Raw genomic sequence first — 17,047 nt, 5'->3', positions numbered from 1 at the left:
TTCCGTGTGGAAAAAGCAGAAGGGTTTATGTTCGCGGTCCAAAAAACTCAGTTGAGATCTGACTGATGAACAGAAGTTTCGCAAAGCCATCACTTTAGCAAAACACAGACTCTATTCATAGTGTGTGTTGGCAAAAGCTGAAAGATGGCTTTGCACTCTCTTTCTCATCTCTTCCCTAAGTAATGGCACTCCAATTAAACCATCTACTGAAGTGCTCCCTGCTTTCAGAACAATGCAGCATCACAACTAAACCTATCAAAGGAAGAAGGACTAACTACCTATATCATTATCTACATTAATACTGGTACTACTAGGAAGTAAAAGTAGGACAAAAGTGTTAATCAAATACTAAGTTTGGATTTAGAGCAATTTTTATTTCACATTCTTCTACGCTCTTTCACTGTGGATAGAAATTATAGATAAGGGATCTGTGTTTGGTTGGTTTTTAATTGCTTTGTTTGAAAGCAAGCAATTTTGTGGCTTCTTTTCTTTTTTTCTTTTTTTTACTTTCGTTATTCTGTTTGTTTTTGATCATGATTACATGACCATCTGCAGTTTGTGTACTCAGATGGGATCTTTCTCAATTCTCTGGCATGGATTGCCCTCTGCTGGTTACTTTGGTTCATTGCAACTGTAAATCTCAAAACATTGCAGCAGATTTGTAACAGACTTACTTTCACAAGGCTCTGCTCATACTTTCAACTTAGTTACATTCATTGTTTTACTCTTAGAATAGCTATTCTCTTCTGCCCCCTGCTGGACAACATTGTAGAAATTGTTCAAGTTTAATCAAATCTTGTAACAAGGAAGCAAATGCTGTTTTATACAGTCTAGCCCTTGTGCTATACTAGGCACTTTAACATTGGGAGTTGGGTCATTTAGACCCCACAAGACAGTGTACTGGACCCTTTTTCTTCAATGATTTGTGATCTTCACTGGTGTCCATGGATTACATGAAATCCTCTTCACCTTTATCCACCTTTGTCATGGTAGGGAGAACACGTCAATGTAAGGGTCATAAAATAGCACAAGGGTTAAAGGGTTACTATATTAACATTTGAATGCTTTTCTCATACAAAAACAAATGATATACCCACAAAATGTATGTATAAAAATATCTAAAATTACTGAGTCTTTACAAATAATGTATATTTCAGGAGGACTACAGTCAAATTTAATAAAAAGTGTGAGAATCAATAAATGGTTTTCATCTTCAGAATGCTTTGTCGGATCCAAATGCTATACACAAAGGCTAGGAACCAGTTTGTGTCAGTTACACAAATCTAGAAGAATAAGTTTCTTTTTTCACGTTTTAATTTTAAATGGCCTTCTGTGCCAAGGTCAGAGGTTTTGTTCACAAATTCCTTTCATTACTCCTTTTGATTTACAAACTTGGGTGACTGGAAGAATGATTGAAATTTTTTCATCTCTGTTAATCTGACGTTTGCAGTTCCCATGGCAACAACCTGTGGAAGTAGCATCATAAAGAGTCTCAATGCTCAGACATCAAAACTTAAAGAGAAAGTGGAGAAAAAATGAATTAAAGAGAGTTTTTGTAATAACAGTTATAAACTCTAAATTTAGGTTTAAACTTATTTTTTATACTCATTATTATTGAACCACACTCCATCCAAACGTACATAAATACATAATTTATTTGACAGTTACAGTTGAAACCACCACCTCAACCTCATGTCATGTTCAATATCAGTGGACAGCATTTTTCCAGAACTTTAAGGAAATTTAAAAAAACGACAGTAAAGATTTTTTTTTCGCAATAAGCAAACCACTTTGATAGAGATACACTGATGGCATATGTTGACTGTCAAAGATACAACACTCCTCAAACAAAATCAAATAAATAGAGACAGATGTGAATTCAAGAACTCAAACAAGTTCTTGTCTAACCCTGAGCTCTAAACCAGCTCCCTGACATCAGGAGTAAATCAGAAAATGATCACACTTGCTCCAAAATACTATGGCTCTGTCGTACCAAGCTGTAAGGCCACCGTGTTTGTGTGACTTCTCCTAACCTGGCTTTAAGGGGAATCTCGGGGCTTTGCATGTGTGTTTGTACACACCGGTGGTTTTCCAGGTTACCAAAGCTCATAAACGGAGGTGGTTAAAGGGGTTGGGTGAAAGTGTCTGGAGGATTCGAAATCCTCCTTCCCTCCTCGCGACCTTTTGATTTTCTAGCTCCAAACCAGAGCTCTGGATTGAGACGAGTTCAGCTGGACGTTTTCATAGTGGTCTCCGTTTCTCTGAAAAGCACAAGCAGACATGTTTACTTTAACCGCTTTTTCATCTGAGAGGCTTTCCTCAATGTGCCTTTATGCTCACTCTCACCTTGGAGGCTATGGCTTTGAGTTTGCCGAGTATAGAAGGTTTAGTGTACACAACCTCATCCTCCATGTCTCCCTCGTTCTCTCCTTCCATCACTGCACAGCTGTCAGCCCCTGGCATTTCACACTCCTTATTAGCCGACATAATCAAACGAGAGTACTTGTATTCCAACCTTGCACAGACAAAAAAAAAAGATAATTAATACCAGGAATAATGTGTACATGAAAGTTTTAATCCCAGAAGAAAAAGAACAGGACGGCAAGGGAATTGGTGAGGAGGTAAAGTAAAAGTAAAGGGCAACGGTAAAGCTGAAAGACTGCATTTAGGAGAGGAGAACAATTGTGCCTGAGGGCAAAACGTGATTAAAAAAAAAAAACCTTTTGTTCTTCTTCCAAAAGTAGCAGGTCAGAGAGACAAGCAACACTGCTGTGAAGGTTCCCATCACAGCACTGAGCCGAACCCACAGCTCCATACTCTTGCAGGGCAAGGTTTTCTTTTCAGGCAAGGTCACCCCTCCCATGCACAACTTTGGTTCAGCCCACACGAACAGAATCTCCTAAGAGGGAATGTGACCGAGCAAGATAGGATATGATCAAAATTTACAGAGCTAAATGTCTCAAGCAGTTTTTAAACAACGGGAGCAGATTTTAATGTTCAAAAAATTGAATTTTTCAGATTCTCCAACTCACCTGGTTTCCTCCTCTGCAGACTCCTTCTATCTGATGGTAGTCTCTCTCGGTGCAGATGGGACAGGCCCCTGAGCTTTCCCACAAAAAATAGAAAGTGCACCCATCACACGTTCCTGCTGGACACTGACTGCAACAACAAAAGCAGACCCTCTTTATCAATCTACCTAAAACCTGCTTCAATAGAAGTCCATGTTTGGAAATGGGACCACCACAGCACACCGAAGGAGAGAAATGATACCTGGGAACTGAGAGCTGCCCCTTAATGGACATCTCTGGATTACAGCGGAGTGTCACCACTGTGCTCCGGCCCGACTCACAAGACGAGGTCGGTTCTAAAGACCTCAAAAAAAGAAGAGCAGAATAACATGAAGACCTTTATCACTGATGTGCATTCCCTTCAATAAACATCTCCAGAAATACCTGTAGTAGAAATTCACGTCTGGGACTTTCTTAGAGATCTGAGGATACTGGTCGGGTTTTGCGCTTATTCCCTCAAAATGATCCTCCACGGTGGCTCCTTAAACATAAATTAACCCACAAGTATGTGCACATTTCTTCATAGAGTAGTTATCATCTTTTTCCTCACTTTGAAAATCTTCAACGGAGCAGAAACATGTATTTAAATTCGGTACTTTCTGCACCTTCTGCTCACTCACCGAGGAACGTGTCAGCCAGGTTAATGGACTGCGACGAGAGCGCGCTGTTAAAGCCTCGGCCGGTGGCTGGGATTATCGTCGACTGACAGATAAAGGTCTTGACAGCACTGGGCCCATCACCCTTTTCTCCCTGGGAGTCTGATACCGATAAGTCTGTAACGTTGTCTGTGCATGTTGCTAACTGATCCTGATGGGGGGGAAAAAACGAGAGAAAACTGTACTTGAGTCCTACTGGAGCACAAGAGCGATTTAAAACAACATCATCTTTCCACTTCTCTTGCTGACCTGTCCTCCACACAAACTGATATTGAAAAGATGGAAATATTTGGTTCCTTTGGAGGTAAAGCTCGGGCCGTTCATCAGCGACCCAGTGGCGCCTAGGAGGCTGAAGTTATACGTCAGAGTCAGGTTGCCGTCCGTGTAAGTGAAGTGACAGTCACTGTAGCACAGTCTGTGGTCCTGGAAAGCAACAGATAAAAAGCCTTGAAGAAACCTCTCAGCCTGAGCGCACGGTCTGTACCGCGTCAAACAAACCTCGTCGCTCCTGCTGGCCGGCCCACAGGCTTTACAGGCTTCAGAGCCCAGTGAGGCGTGCGAGACCAGGTAAGTGTTGCTTGGACACTCCTTACACTGGTTGCTGTCCGTGTCGATGTAATGCCCTGGTGGGCATGGCACACACGCCGAGCTGGTGGACTGAGCGCTGAGGGCGCAAACGCGGCAGCCGGAGGACTGTCCGTCCACCGCATTGTTCACTGTGATGGAGTAGATTCGAGCCACGTCGTTCATGTAGAGACGAGTCTGGATGAGCAAAACACACACAAAAAAGCAAATAGTGACATTTTTTTACGCATACTCTTACGCATGCTCTTACTCAAGATTAGAATTATTGTTTAAAGCAAAGTGCTTTTGGATTGAGTACTTCTGAAATGAAGTACTTTGAATATCAAACTGCTGGAAATATCTAATGTTTCTAAAATAAAGTGGTTCAATAGGGCTGTAAATTGGCTTATAGTCACTCAGCATCACAGTGTTTCCATAAAATTACCCATTTCTTGAAAGTCAATTCACAAAGAGTTTTATTAGATTTTTTTTAAAGAAAGGAATTTTTATTTTATTTGAACTGTGATGGCAGCATACCCTGCCACACCCACAAACAAAATGGCGGTAACCTCCCCCCAGCGCTGCACACTTTCTTTTTAATTCTATTATTTCAGATTCTTTATTCTTAAATAAATCCACACATTTCTTTGAGTTAAAATATACATTTATTCTGTTTTCAGTATTTATTTGTAGCAAATACACATACATATGTTTAGTTTACTTATTTTGGGTTTGTTTAATTAATGCCACCAGTTTTTTGAGTTGCCAGTGCTGAGGGTGCTACTGGTCCCTACGGGTGTGGCTGTGGTTCTGCTCCTGGAGCTGTGCTGGGAGAACCGGCAAAGGAGGAGCTCAAGCCTTCACAGCCTTTAAATACTCCAGTCAGGCAATTGGGCAGGCGCCATCTACAGAAGCCTCCAAGGGGAGAAACCAATGGACTTATTTAATGTTTATTTGCTTTGCTTCTGTTGGTTATTATTCGTTTAATTCTACTTTTGATGTTTTTTTTTCTTTTCCACTAAGAGACCAAGTGTTGTGTTTAGTCTTGTCTTTAAAGTCTTTGTTAAATGTCTGTGTGGTTATGAGAGTTTCCCCCCCAAGTTTCTCAAGTGGTCTGATCAGCCAGTAGATGTTCCCCTGTTGTGTCTTTGGTTAGGTCAGTTTGTTTCTGTTACTTAGTCTGTTCAGTTGCTTAAGTTAAAGTTAAGTTTTTTGCCTAAGTTAATTATGTTTCTGTTGACCTTCTTTAAGGGCCCAGTTTGTTAATCTTTTTACATTTTTTGAGAAAAATTAAAACTTTCATTTTTGATAAACTCCTGTTGTCGTCTATGGCCGCTCGATCTCTCAGATGAACCATAAATAAAAGTAACTGAACCATTTAGTAAAATTAACCTCAAAGCATGTTTAGACTTCAAATGATGATCTGGAATAATCTACATGCATATTTATGTCCAAAACTGGTTAAAAGGTTTACTTTAGCATTCGGATGCCCTACTTTCTGTCTGCTTGGGAGTGCAACAAAAACTCTCTTTGACATCTTAATACTTTCTTTTTTTTAAAGGCTTTCTGTAAAATTGAATTGAACAATTTTTGTATATTTGAGTTTTTATTCTTTTCTTGCCATTCAGTTTGATTTTAATTCATTAATTTATTCAACTTTATTTGATAATGTTTCTTCACTTTCTATTATATTTTTTTGAAACTCTTTAATCTTTAATGCAAATAAACTTCTATTTTATCCATAACGAGGTCTCCGTTGTGTAAGTAGACTTTCCTTCTGTTGTCTTACAACATTCGACTACTTGTTTTTAGAAATAGTTTTTTTTTAACATGTTCTTCTCTAAACTTACCAGAGTGAGAGAAAAACACAGAAGCCCTCTCATTTGAGCTTTAGCCAGTTCACATAAATAATAAAGGAAACCCTAACTTGCTAAAAAGCATATTCCTGGGGATAAAATGAAAATAAATCCCTCCTCGCTTTTCCTTAGTGTAACAAAAACTGTAAATTTACATGATTTAGCATTTAACACAATTTAGTATCACACATTGTAATCCTGCAGCTTTGTAATCAATTTGAAGCATTTCTTTGACATGGAAATATGTAGACTATTTATTACACAAATGAATGTGTTTAAACTTCACAAACTATACTCACATCATAAGGCTGGCCTGTCCTCTGGAAAGCCCAGGTGTAGGCAACAGAAGCATTTTTGGTCATAATGTGCGTGTAGGTCTGCCTAGTTTGTGTTTTTCCCCATGATTCCACAATGGTCGTACTCTTCCTGTTGACATCCTAAAATAAAAACCGCATGTTACCCTCAGAGAGTATCTGTGTTTTATTATAAAAAGAGGAAAATGAACTCTAGAAGCCGTGCTCACCATCATGAAGTACATCACGCAGTCAGCCGTGCACAAAGTTTCAAACTCAAATGTGATGCGGCCGTATTCAGTCGCAGAGTCACTGGATGCAGATGTAGGCAGCCTGGCAGCAAAAACCATCAGCAGAGTTGGACACAGGACAATAACAAAAATATATATCTTCTGGGACAACAGTGACAGTTTACAGGATTACACTTACTTGAAACCGGGAATGTGGAGGTTGAGGATCAGATAATCATTGTCTGAGCCCCCTGCTCCGCTATAGATGTGATCACCTGCTACCTCCCACCCTAGAAATTAAAGAAATAAAAACGCACTTACCAAAAATGGCTAAAGATACAAACAATGAATCCTTATTAACTGCTTAGCTCTGATCAATAAGCATTAAAATGCTCATTAAAGTCTTCAAGATACAAACATTTGTATTCATTTATAGTCCAAGGGCAAGAGCAATCTACGTTATAAGTGATCAAAATGAAAGAAAGTGGCTGTGGGGAAAAAGAAAAAGCAAAAAAAATGTTCATTGCTTCTTCACAAAGTAGAAAACAAATGTTATAACAACTTAATGAGCCTAAACATCACTTCATGTCAGTTTCTCTGTAATAGTCGATAGGAACAAAAAGACAGCAATAAACTATGTGAAAAACTACCCACCATGCATCTTGTCGCACTTGGAGTTGCCCACATTGAGACAGGACGTCTTCATGTTGGATGGCAGCACGTTCCACCATTTATACTCATATCCTAAAGTGGGCTCAGTTCCTGCTGGACACGACTGACAAGCTGGTGGAACAGACACAAGCACAGTTGGGTCAACATAAAAAAATGTTTATTAAAGATTTCCTTTATTAATGGCAATAGGACATTATTTTAAGACATGAAAAAGAGGGTAATTGCTTGAAATCACAAAATGTAACATTCCTTTTTTAAAGCCACAATAACTGTACAAAAACTAAACACATTTTTATTGTGGTTCTTTCTAGATACGATCAAATTAAATATCATTTTGATCAAGAACCACACTGTCGAATCATTAAACACATTTAAAAAGTAAAATGAGTGACATCAGTGCTGAGTTGATTACGTTTCATCCCATCAGAGTACGTCCCAGGTGGACAGGGGGAGCAGGTAGCAGTGTCATTATTGTAGAAGCCGGGGTTACAGGGGGGGCAGGGCTCGCGATCGCCACTTGAAGGCAGTGTTTGGGCTCCAGGGACACCCTCCAGACAAATCTTAGGTTCAATCCATTTATATATGATTTGAGTCTGAAAAAATACACGTGTTGACTATTTTTGTTAATTGACTCTTCAAAATAAAAGCAAATAAAAGGCTTTCATTTTCTTGTCTTACCTTGCCGTCATTGTCACATGCTGTGTGGATCTTAAAATAGTCTTTTTTGGAACAGGGAGGTCTTGCCTTGCACTTATCTGATCCCTCACCTTAAAAACAAAGTAGGGGGTTAGAATAAAATATATTTTTTATTTCTCAAAAAATTAAAAAGAGAACTAATTAGATGCTGAAAGCTGTGAAAGATATTTATATATACTCTATAGTTGAAGAGACGTTGCAAATTAAACTGAAATTGGAATTTGCTGATATGACAGACGTAACAATTCTTCCTGTTAAGTCCTTATATCTATAGTTACTAGAATTCTTCGGATACATGAATAGCTCAAAAATGATTTTTTTTTTTTAAATGTTTAAGAAAATAAATAGAGTACAGAGCTTGTTGCCATTCATCTATTCTCTTTTCCACCTGCTGCTTCAATCATTTCCTGTGTTGTGGTTTCAAGGTAACCATTAGCTGTCTGAATCATCTGTCAAAGCTGGCTTTTACCAGCTAAAGTGACCAATGCCAATAAAAATAAGAGCAGCTTTCTGGTGCTTTGGAGTTTGGTGCCTGACGGTGAAGCAGAGCGGTACCTGCATACTGAGTGCTGGTGTTACATGGAGTGCAGGAACTGGCTCCGTGACCAGAGAAGGTGTCCTGAGGGCAGAGATCACAGGAGGAGGAGCCTGGCGCTCGGCTGAATGTCCCCGGCTTACATCGGAAACACTCCGATGTGTAAGCAACACCTGGAGGGGGGGAGTGGGGGGTGGAAATGTTTTATGCATTTCTAAATTGCTTTCTAAAAAATAAACACGAGGAAAGTATTTCACTGACCTTCAATTTGAATATTTTTCAGCAGAACTGGCTTCACAACTTTGGTCCCCATTAGAATGCCTCCTGTCCTCCAATACAAGACGTTGGTGCCGGATTTTAAATTCAACTAAAAGATGAATTCACCAAAAAATTAAGTAGTAAAGATACAACAGTAGAAAACAGTAAACGACTGATCTTGAGGAGAATACAATGCTAAAAAAAAAAAAAAAACTTTTGCCATTTTTTCCTAATTTCATATTACCTCAAACGGAGAGAGGATTTTTGAAGCAGTTTTAGAAATGATTAAGCATAATTCATAAACATAAAGAAAAAAAGGTTTAATTAATTATTTTGATATACAGATTTCCCACTGCTGTTTGTGTCTTCTATTCCCCTCTCTTCAAAGTGATCAAGTGCAGAAACTTGTTTTTCAGCATGACTAGAAAAATGATTAGAAAAAAAGACTTCCTGCTTGCATTCACCTTCTGTTTAAAGAACTGATTTATTTTTGAAGGACTACTGAGGAACAGCTGTTTCAGATCTTTCTTTTAATCTTCTTTTTTTTTTTATCTTGCAAGAGGAAACACTTACCGTGTGGGATGCCCATTCGCCGTGTTTGGTGAGCTTAAGCCACTTAGTGTCTGCAGACTGATCCATCTCCTGACACTGGTCATTTTGGATCTAAACACAATTGAAGGTCAAAAATGTCCATTTGCATGTAAATTATTTCATTTAACCACAGATGAACTTTACCTTATGGGTTTCTTACAACACAGTAAATAAAATGTATTGTGTAAATAGGAAGTCCTTAGATTAACTAAACTCAATCATGTTTGAAGAAAATGACATTTATTCTCAGTTTATACATGTCAGGGTGTGTTAATTGTCCTCCATACAGATTTTTAAAATTTGATAGACATAACAGCTGATTCATTTTCATCATGGAGAATAAAAAAAAATTTGGTTAGAATGAAAATAAAACAGTTTGAGAATTGAAAACAGGAATTTATCAATACATCTTCCTGTCTTAAAATGTATAAAAGCAAGTTCTCTGTGAGATCAATTTTTCCATTTTTTAATGTAGTGACAGCTGTTGTGCCACTGAATACCAAAAAGGAAGATCATGAACGTGATAAGAGTTAAGATGATGCAGAGGATACATTTAGATTAGTTTAGAAGACAATTGATTAGAAGAAAACATATTGTTCACACTTTTTTAAAGGAAAGCTATTGCCCCCTGCTGGCCACTGCAAAAAATGCAGCACAATCAAATTTTTGTCAAGTCAAATCATTCAGTTGGACAGAGTAAATTTTGTGCAGATGATTTGTAAAATAAAAAGAGAAAAAAAGTACAAATGTAAGTTCTGAAAAATGTATATAAATCTGTATTTATCATCAGTGTGTTTTCAGTTTTCTTTTGCCAAAAACATAACGAGTAAGAGTCATCAGATAGTAATTGATGTGTTCTCGTATTCTGCACTTAATCATTCATATTTGAAGTACAAGCAAAATAATATGTGAAATATTTAGTAAAAAAAAAAAACTCACAAAGAACTCAAATAGCAAGTTGCTGTCTGGATACTGGTAGTCAAAGCTGACGGAGCCCTTCTTCTTCAGATGAACGGCATAAATGAGGGAAACCGTGCACTCGTCGCTGTTCGACTCCAGATAATTTCCCTGAGGCAACCAGGAAGAGCTGAAGATAAGAATAAAAGGTTAAAAAACGTGATTGGCTATAACATTGCAGATTAGTCCAAACTCCATCACTTAGTGCAGCTCTAAACTAAACTTCTACTTAGTCTTTGTAAGATTATCATAGTTATTTGTTTATATTTATTTTGGGAAATCTGTGATCTAATACTTCTTGCAGTTAAAAAATGGGAAAGTAAGCATGATGTCTGAATTGCTTTTAAAATCCAGGCCACTTGATGGCTTTTTTAGTAGTTAGGGAGTAGGGAGGGAATTCAGACATAGCCTATGTTTATGTTTTGCACTACTCACCTGTTACAAGTGGCTTTAATATCTCTGTCTTGTCCATTTTCCAGTGAGGTAGCCAGGCTACTGAAACCAGGCGGCAAGGAATCCCATTGATCGAAGCGAATCCCGCTGCCGAGGGAGTAGGTTCCTGCTGGGCACTGGGTGCAATCCTGAGAGGACATCTCCAGGAACTCCCCAGCTCTGCACGAGAAGGCTGGGATCAACAAAAAAAAAAAAAAAAAAAAAAAAGGGAGAAAGAAAAGACATTTCTTTACATTTTCTCACATTCCTTTTTATAAAAGCAAACGTGCTGTTCAGCATGAAAACAAAGCTGACAGACAAATAGTCACGCTAATCACTGCTGCGTTTGGTTTTGCCCACCCTGGTGAGAGAATAGCTTAATCCTTGCATCCTGTTACACACTGTGTCTGCCTCTGCACTTTTTTTGCCACTGAGCCATGAAATCTCCGCTCTTACCGGAGTCTGACAGTGTCAGCTTTTCCTCATACCTGGCCTGGGTGAATGTCACTGGAATGCCTTTACTTCCGAAATGCAAACATGCCGTTTGGTGAGTAACCGGAGCACGTTGGATTACCTCCAGGCAAGTCGTCATGGATAAGTTTGCTTTTGGAAATCAATTTTTCATGAAAGTTGGGTTCCCAAACATATCTCTCTATTATTATGACACGTCTTCAACAGATATCTCAAAGTTTCCTCTGATCTTTCAACAGCAGGAAAATATTTGTTTCTTAAGCTTTGAGAAAAAATTCTATTCTGAAAAGGAACAAGGAAACAGAATATTAAAGGAAACAATCATGACCATAAATTGTTTCTTCAAAGACACAAGTATAAAAATGAAAATATGTACGGCGCTCAACCAAGAGTGGGTGGTAGAATGATTAGCTTAGCTTTTTGCAGTTTGCTAAGAGGCACTAAAGGTGATTCAACAGCAGGTAAGGCTGTAAAAAAAAGTCCCTGGACAAACCTGCTCCACATTTATCAAACAAAAGCTTACAACTTGTCATCCTGGATTCATCTTAAGATGCTATTTTATGGCATCATAGCCCCCAAAAAGCACTTTTACTGTTACCTTGAGAAACACTGATATTTATCAGGGATGCGATGATTAACTTTTCTCACGATTTGATTCACAGCTTTGTTTTGGTTTAATATATGATCTGTGTTTACAAGACAACAAAAAAACTAAAACTTCAGGTAAATCCTTTTTTGGTTTTGCTAATAACAATAAAGAAAAACCTTTGCATTATAAAGTATGAAAAATCTTATATATCTATAGAAAATGTTAGGTTAGGTTAGGTTAGGTTAGGGTTAGGTTAGGTTAGGTTAGGTTAGGTTAGGTTAGGTTAGGATAGGATAGGATAGGATAGGATAGGATAGGATAGGATAGGATAGGATAGGATAGGATAGGATAGGATAGGATAGGATAGGGGTTTTATTAAGCCTGCTGTAATGTCATAAAACGATATTACAACACGTGTTTGACACTTTCTTTGTTAACATATGCAAATGTAGCTGTAGAGATTTTAAAATTTACGTTTCCCACAATTCAGTTCAATGGTGTAACATAGGGTTTGGTTTTAAACCAAGAATTCTGGCATCCCTATTTTTTATGAAGAAACCCAATGTGAATAAACTCAAGAAAAGTCCAAATCATGACTATCATGGTGGCACGTGTCAGCATAAGCAAGAAGAAGAACTGTTGTGTTTTAATCCCTGGTCAGAGGGGCCTATGCAAGCAACAAGATTAATCTTCTATTCTCCATAAATCTAGAAGAACTCGTACTGCACTCTGTTCCGCGCACAGGCTCCGGAAGACCAGTGCAGGCCCCAGGAGTCCGCGGGATGGCCACTCTCCAGCGGGATCCTGTGCTGTCACACTCCGTGTACTCAAAATAGTAGTCAGCCTGCGAAAGACAAACAAAGCGTCAACAAATGACTAGAAAGAAAAGGATCTGTGCTGAACAAGAAGCAAATATGGTCCGGAGGCAGGTGAGTAAACAAATCACTGTGAGGGTTCTCCACCCAAATGATGGCGCTGAGTCATGTTGGGCTGGATATATATGTTTTTGCAAATCAGAACAGAGTAATAGGATTGTGTATTTAGCAGCTAACTGATCTGAGTTTCTACTACCACACGCTCAGGCTAAAAAATAACACAAAAAAACAAGGGTGTCTGTTGAGGCTTATCACTCAAGTGTGAAGCCCTCTTCAGCCCTGGACATGCAACATATCGTCTCCATGGCGATGGCAGCAGGGGCAATGCACTAGAAACGCTTATTAGGAACGACGAGGCATCCAATCAGTGCATTTGACACATTTATATCATAGATTTAATGCTCTTTCTACCTAAAAAGGACGGCTTGCTTCTAGACAGTTTTCTTGAAGTTAGTCCTGCAGAAAAACAGGATATTGACACTAAAGCAAATACAGGCTGCAGAGTGGAATGTCGAGTTTGCAGATCTGGCATTAAGAGTGCAGGGGCACTGGTTAATACATTTTTTTAAGTGAGATATGCCGCACTAAGTGATATTTTTGCCATAATAGCTGCAGTCAATCAGATATTATTTTAACAAATCTGTTTTTCATACGTGCATTATTCTAACTCATGTGGAGGAAGTGCTATCAGATCTGCAGAACATCATACCAGAACTGGATAGGCAGCATTTGTGTGTCACCTTACTGTGTTATCAGAACGCACAAGAATGCTGTTCTGCTGTCTCAGAGCTGTGCTGCCAGCCTCATCAGGAGGAGGTGTTATGCTGATCCACGGCGGAGGGAAGGAAAAGCCAGTCCGTGCAGGAAGCTGATAACCCTCTGAACAACTGGGACTGTCTGGTGAAGTTCAACAGACACCAGACCTCATCTGAGATTCATGCTGTCGTGTTGCACTGACTGCTTTTAAAGGACAGCGCCGTTACAAGCTTCCCCCATGATGATGATCTGCTCAATCAATGTAGAGGGGTTTTCATAAAGACGCACATTAAATTAAACTGACCGGAAATGTGTCATCATATTTAAATCACTACAGAATCCCGTATGAGATCTGAGTGTGAGCATCTCTGTTTCTAAAGAATAAAAGTAGTCCTCACCTCGCTGCACTGCCGCGGTTCTTCGGCCCCATGGATGACACGGAGCGTCCATGCGATGAGCGCGCATTGGGCTACGAACCAAGCCGAGGACCGCATAGTGGGTCATTCGAGGAAGGCAAAGAACATCCAACAGCAGCGACCTCGATCCGTGGACGGGGGGGTTTGTGTCGTGACCCGGGGGCTTCAGCAGCACCAGCTTGACACCTGCTTCTGTCGTCTCTCAATGGGAAATTGATGGCTTCTCCACCTGCGATGATAATCTCCAGATTGTGTGCGCTCCTCAGCCGCCGGTTCATCACGTTCAAGCTGCGGCTCTTCCTGGTGGCTTTTCCGTTAGAGTTTTCAAAATAATGCGCGTGTCGAATCAATTTACGGGAGATTGAAAGACATTTGTATAAAGATTTGTATACTTTGCGCTTTTTATATAGATATGTGGTTTGTAGATTTAGCATACATTATTTTATATTTACTGTTTTTCATGTCCTGGCGATGGTAATTTATTTCAGGACTTTTAATTTGAAGGTAAAAAGATTAACAAAAACAACATTTAATTTATATTTGCTAACTTGATCCTAATTCACACGCAAACAATAGACTTTTTAAAAATTATATTTGTATTCAAGAAATATTGGGGGAAAAAAGTTGATAATTATACCAAATGTATTTCCCGTAAATAGTCAATGTATTTTTGTAATGTCTCAACGTTGCATGTGTTTTGTTGAATCTACCTCACATTTCACAAAGATAATGCAAAGTCACGTTAAAATGAATCTAAATGAGTTTGGATAATTCCATAGGACATGCGCATACGTTTAGAGCCAAAGCGCTATATTTGTCATCACTGCGTTGACTTTGACCGTTGTAATTCTAAATATTGACCACCAGGGGGTAACAAATCTCTACTGTAAAACTGCATGGCAAGTACATAGTCTAAATTACTGGGGAGTTGAATATTACAATTTTTTTTACCGACTTTGAAAAAATAAGCAAAAGATTTTACTAGGTTTAGTGCAGAATAAGCCAAGAATAAGCTACACATTCTTAATATCATATGTATTTTTAAATATATATTTATGTATAGAATCTCGTTTAAGTAGTCGGTAAAAAATAACATTATGTCACAAAGAAAATTGTGACTTTTTTGTGCTCTTTTTCGAAGTGCTAGTCTGATGAAACAAGCCTTAGCTTTGTGCATTAATCACTAAAAAATGTCATGTATGAGAGAATTGACAAGTTGTCTAAATGTTTCTGAGAAAAAGAAAAAACAAAAAAAAACAAAGAAAAGTAAATTAGATTTTTCCATGTAAGTGTAGACATTGGGAAAGCTATTAAAGCATAATAGTCGTTAAATCCTATGTGTGATAGAAAGCAGGTCGGTTAATATTGTAATGTACTCAATAAATCTCACTAAAGTACTTCTTACCATGCTTGTTACTATCAGAATCAAAGTATTAAAGATTCTGTCATAAATTGTATGTCACAAATGTCTATCTATGTATCTATCTATCTATCTATCTATCTATCTATCTATCTATCTATCTATCTATCTATCTATCTATCTATCTATCTATCTATCTATCTATCTATCCATCCATCCATCCATCCATCCATCCATCCATCCATCCATCCATCTATCTATCTATGCAACATGGCGGCGCGTGCGGCTTCTTTTCCTCCAGTCAAAACGGTGTTTTATTGTTTTTGTAAGTCGGAATGTTCTTGCCTTTGGAAGTTTCCTTTGCACTGTTCAACAGTTTTTTGGTGGCATTGCTTAATATCTATATTATTGGTAGAACCTGAACTCAGACCTCCACTCACCTGGAGAATAAGGACTCATATGTCAGAATGCTGTTCATTGATTTCAGTTCAGCATTCAACACCATCATCCCCCCAGCAGCTCATTCACAAACTGGCTCAGCTGGGGCTCAACACTCCTCTGTGTAACTGGCTGCTGGACTTCCTGACGGGGAGACCACAAGCAGTGCGAGTCGGCAACAAAACATCCAGCACCATCACGATGAACACGGGGGCTCCCCAGGGATGTGTGCTGAGCCCCCTCCTCTTCACCCTGCTGACCCACGACTGCACACCCGACACACAGCTGAGACGTTTACATCAAGTTTGCGGACAACACTACAGTGGTGAGTCTCATCAGCAACAGTGATGAGACAGACTACAGGAGCAAGGTGAACCACCTGGCTGGTTGGTGCAGAGACAACAATCTCCTCCTGAACGTGGAAAAGACGAAGGAGGTGGTTGTAGATTTTAGGAGAGCGCACACTCAGCATGCTCCTCTGACCATCAACAACACATTGGTGGAAAGAGTGAGCAGCACCAAGTTCCTGGGTGTGCACATCGCAGAAAACCTCTCCTGGTCAGATAATATCACATCACCGGCTCGGAAATCATAGCAGCGTCTCCACTTCCTCCGCAAACTGAAGAAAGTCAAAGCCCCTTCCCCCATCATGCACACTTTCTACAGAGGCGCCATGGAGAGTATCCTGACCAGCTGCATCACGGTGTGGTATGGCGCCTGCAACGCGTCCTGCCGGAAGTCCCTCCAACGCATCGTGAGGGAAGCTGAGAGGATTATCGGTGCCCCCCTCCCCTCCTTCCAGGACATCTACAGCACCCGCCTTACCCGGAAAGCTCTCTGCATTGCAGATGACCCGACCCATCCATCCCACAAGTCCTTCAGTCTGCTGCCATCCGGGAGGAGACTACGTAGTCTTCAGGCCAGGCCCATGAAGCTGAGCTCTCTCTCGGCCCTGCCCCCACTCCCCTCTTGTTGCCCCGTTGCCACCGTCTGCTGAACCCTGACACACACACATCATCTACCTCATCACCACTGAACTGCACCTTCCACCAGTCCACTGGTGCTGTAAAAAATGAATTAAAAATGAAGAACTAAACTAGTCACCTTATTTTTTCTCATTTTTACAGTCAGTTTATTTTCAGTGACTTTATAGTCACCTTGTTTGTTTGTTTGTTTGTTTTATTCTGTAATTTGAAGTTGACTCCCTGTTAGACTGGAGTTTGAAGTGAAACAGAATTTCAATTTCTATGTATGTGAAAACATTGTAGAGATTGACAATAAAGTTTACTTTGACTTTGACTCTCTATCTATCTATCTATCTATCTATCTATCTA

At 39.4% G+C, this 17,047-nt stretch overlaps 1 protein-coding gene across 2 annotated transcripts; it reads right to left on the bottom strand.

The window, feature by feature from the left end:
• Nucleotides 1–1,637: 1,637 nt before the first annotated feature.
• On the bottom strand, nt 1,638–14,218 carry LOC101156491 (UPF0577 protein KIAA1324-like). Of its 2 annotated transcripts, XM_020704113.1 has the most exons (23): nt 13,898–14,218; nt 13,489–13,640; nt 12,592–12,712; nt 10,812–11,001; nt 10,359–10,506; nt 9,402–9,491; nt 8,832–8,937; nt 8,591–8,743; nt 8,018–8,106; nt 7,752–7,932; nt 7,322–7,450; nt 6,867–6,957; nt 6,668–6,770; nt 6,444–6,581; nt 4,223–4,486; nt 3,974–4,147; nt 3,689–3,875; nt 3,453–3,549; nt 3,271–3,372; nt 3,033–3,159; nt 2,721–2,899; nt 2,347–2,515; nt 1,638–2,261 (listed from the first exon to the last, which is right to left on the bottom strand). In XM_020704113.1, exons 1-23 carry the CDS (start codon nt 14,001–14,003, stop codon nt 2,193–2,195), a joined length of 3,165 nt encoding a protein of 1,054 aa, XP_020559772.1. In that variant the 5' UTR covers nt 14,004–14,218; the 3' UTR covers nt 1,638–2,192. The 2 variants fall into 2 exon arrangements, with proteins under 2 accessions (XP_020559772.1, XP_004069724.1); XM_004069676.3 differs by lacking the exon at nt 13,489–13,640 and having other exon boundaries at nt 13,898–14,216.
• Between the last annotated feature and the right edge of the window lie 2,829 nt (nt 14,219–17,047).

The sequence above is a fragment of the Oryzias latipes genome, chromosome 6 (assembly GCF_002234675.1).
Source record: "Oryzias latipes chromosome 6, ASM223467v1".
Classification (NCBI taxonomy): domain Eukaryota; kingdom Metazoa; phylum Chordata; class Actinopteri; order Beloniformes; family Adrianichthyidae; genus Oryzias; species Oryzias latipes.
Note: the sequence above shows the minus strand (reverse complement) of the source record. Positions and strands in the feature narration are given on the sequence as shown.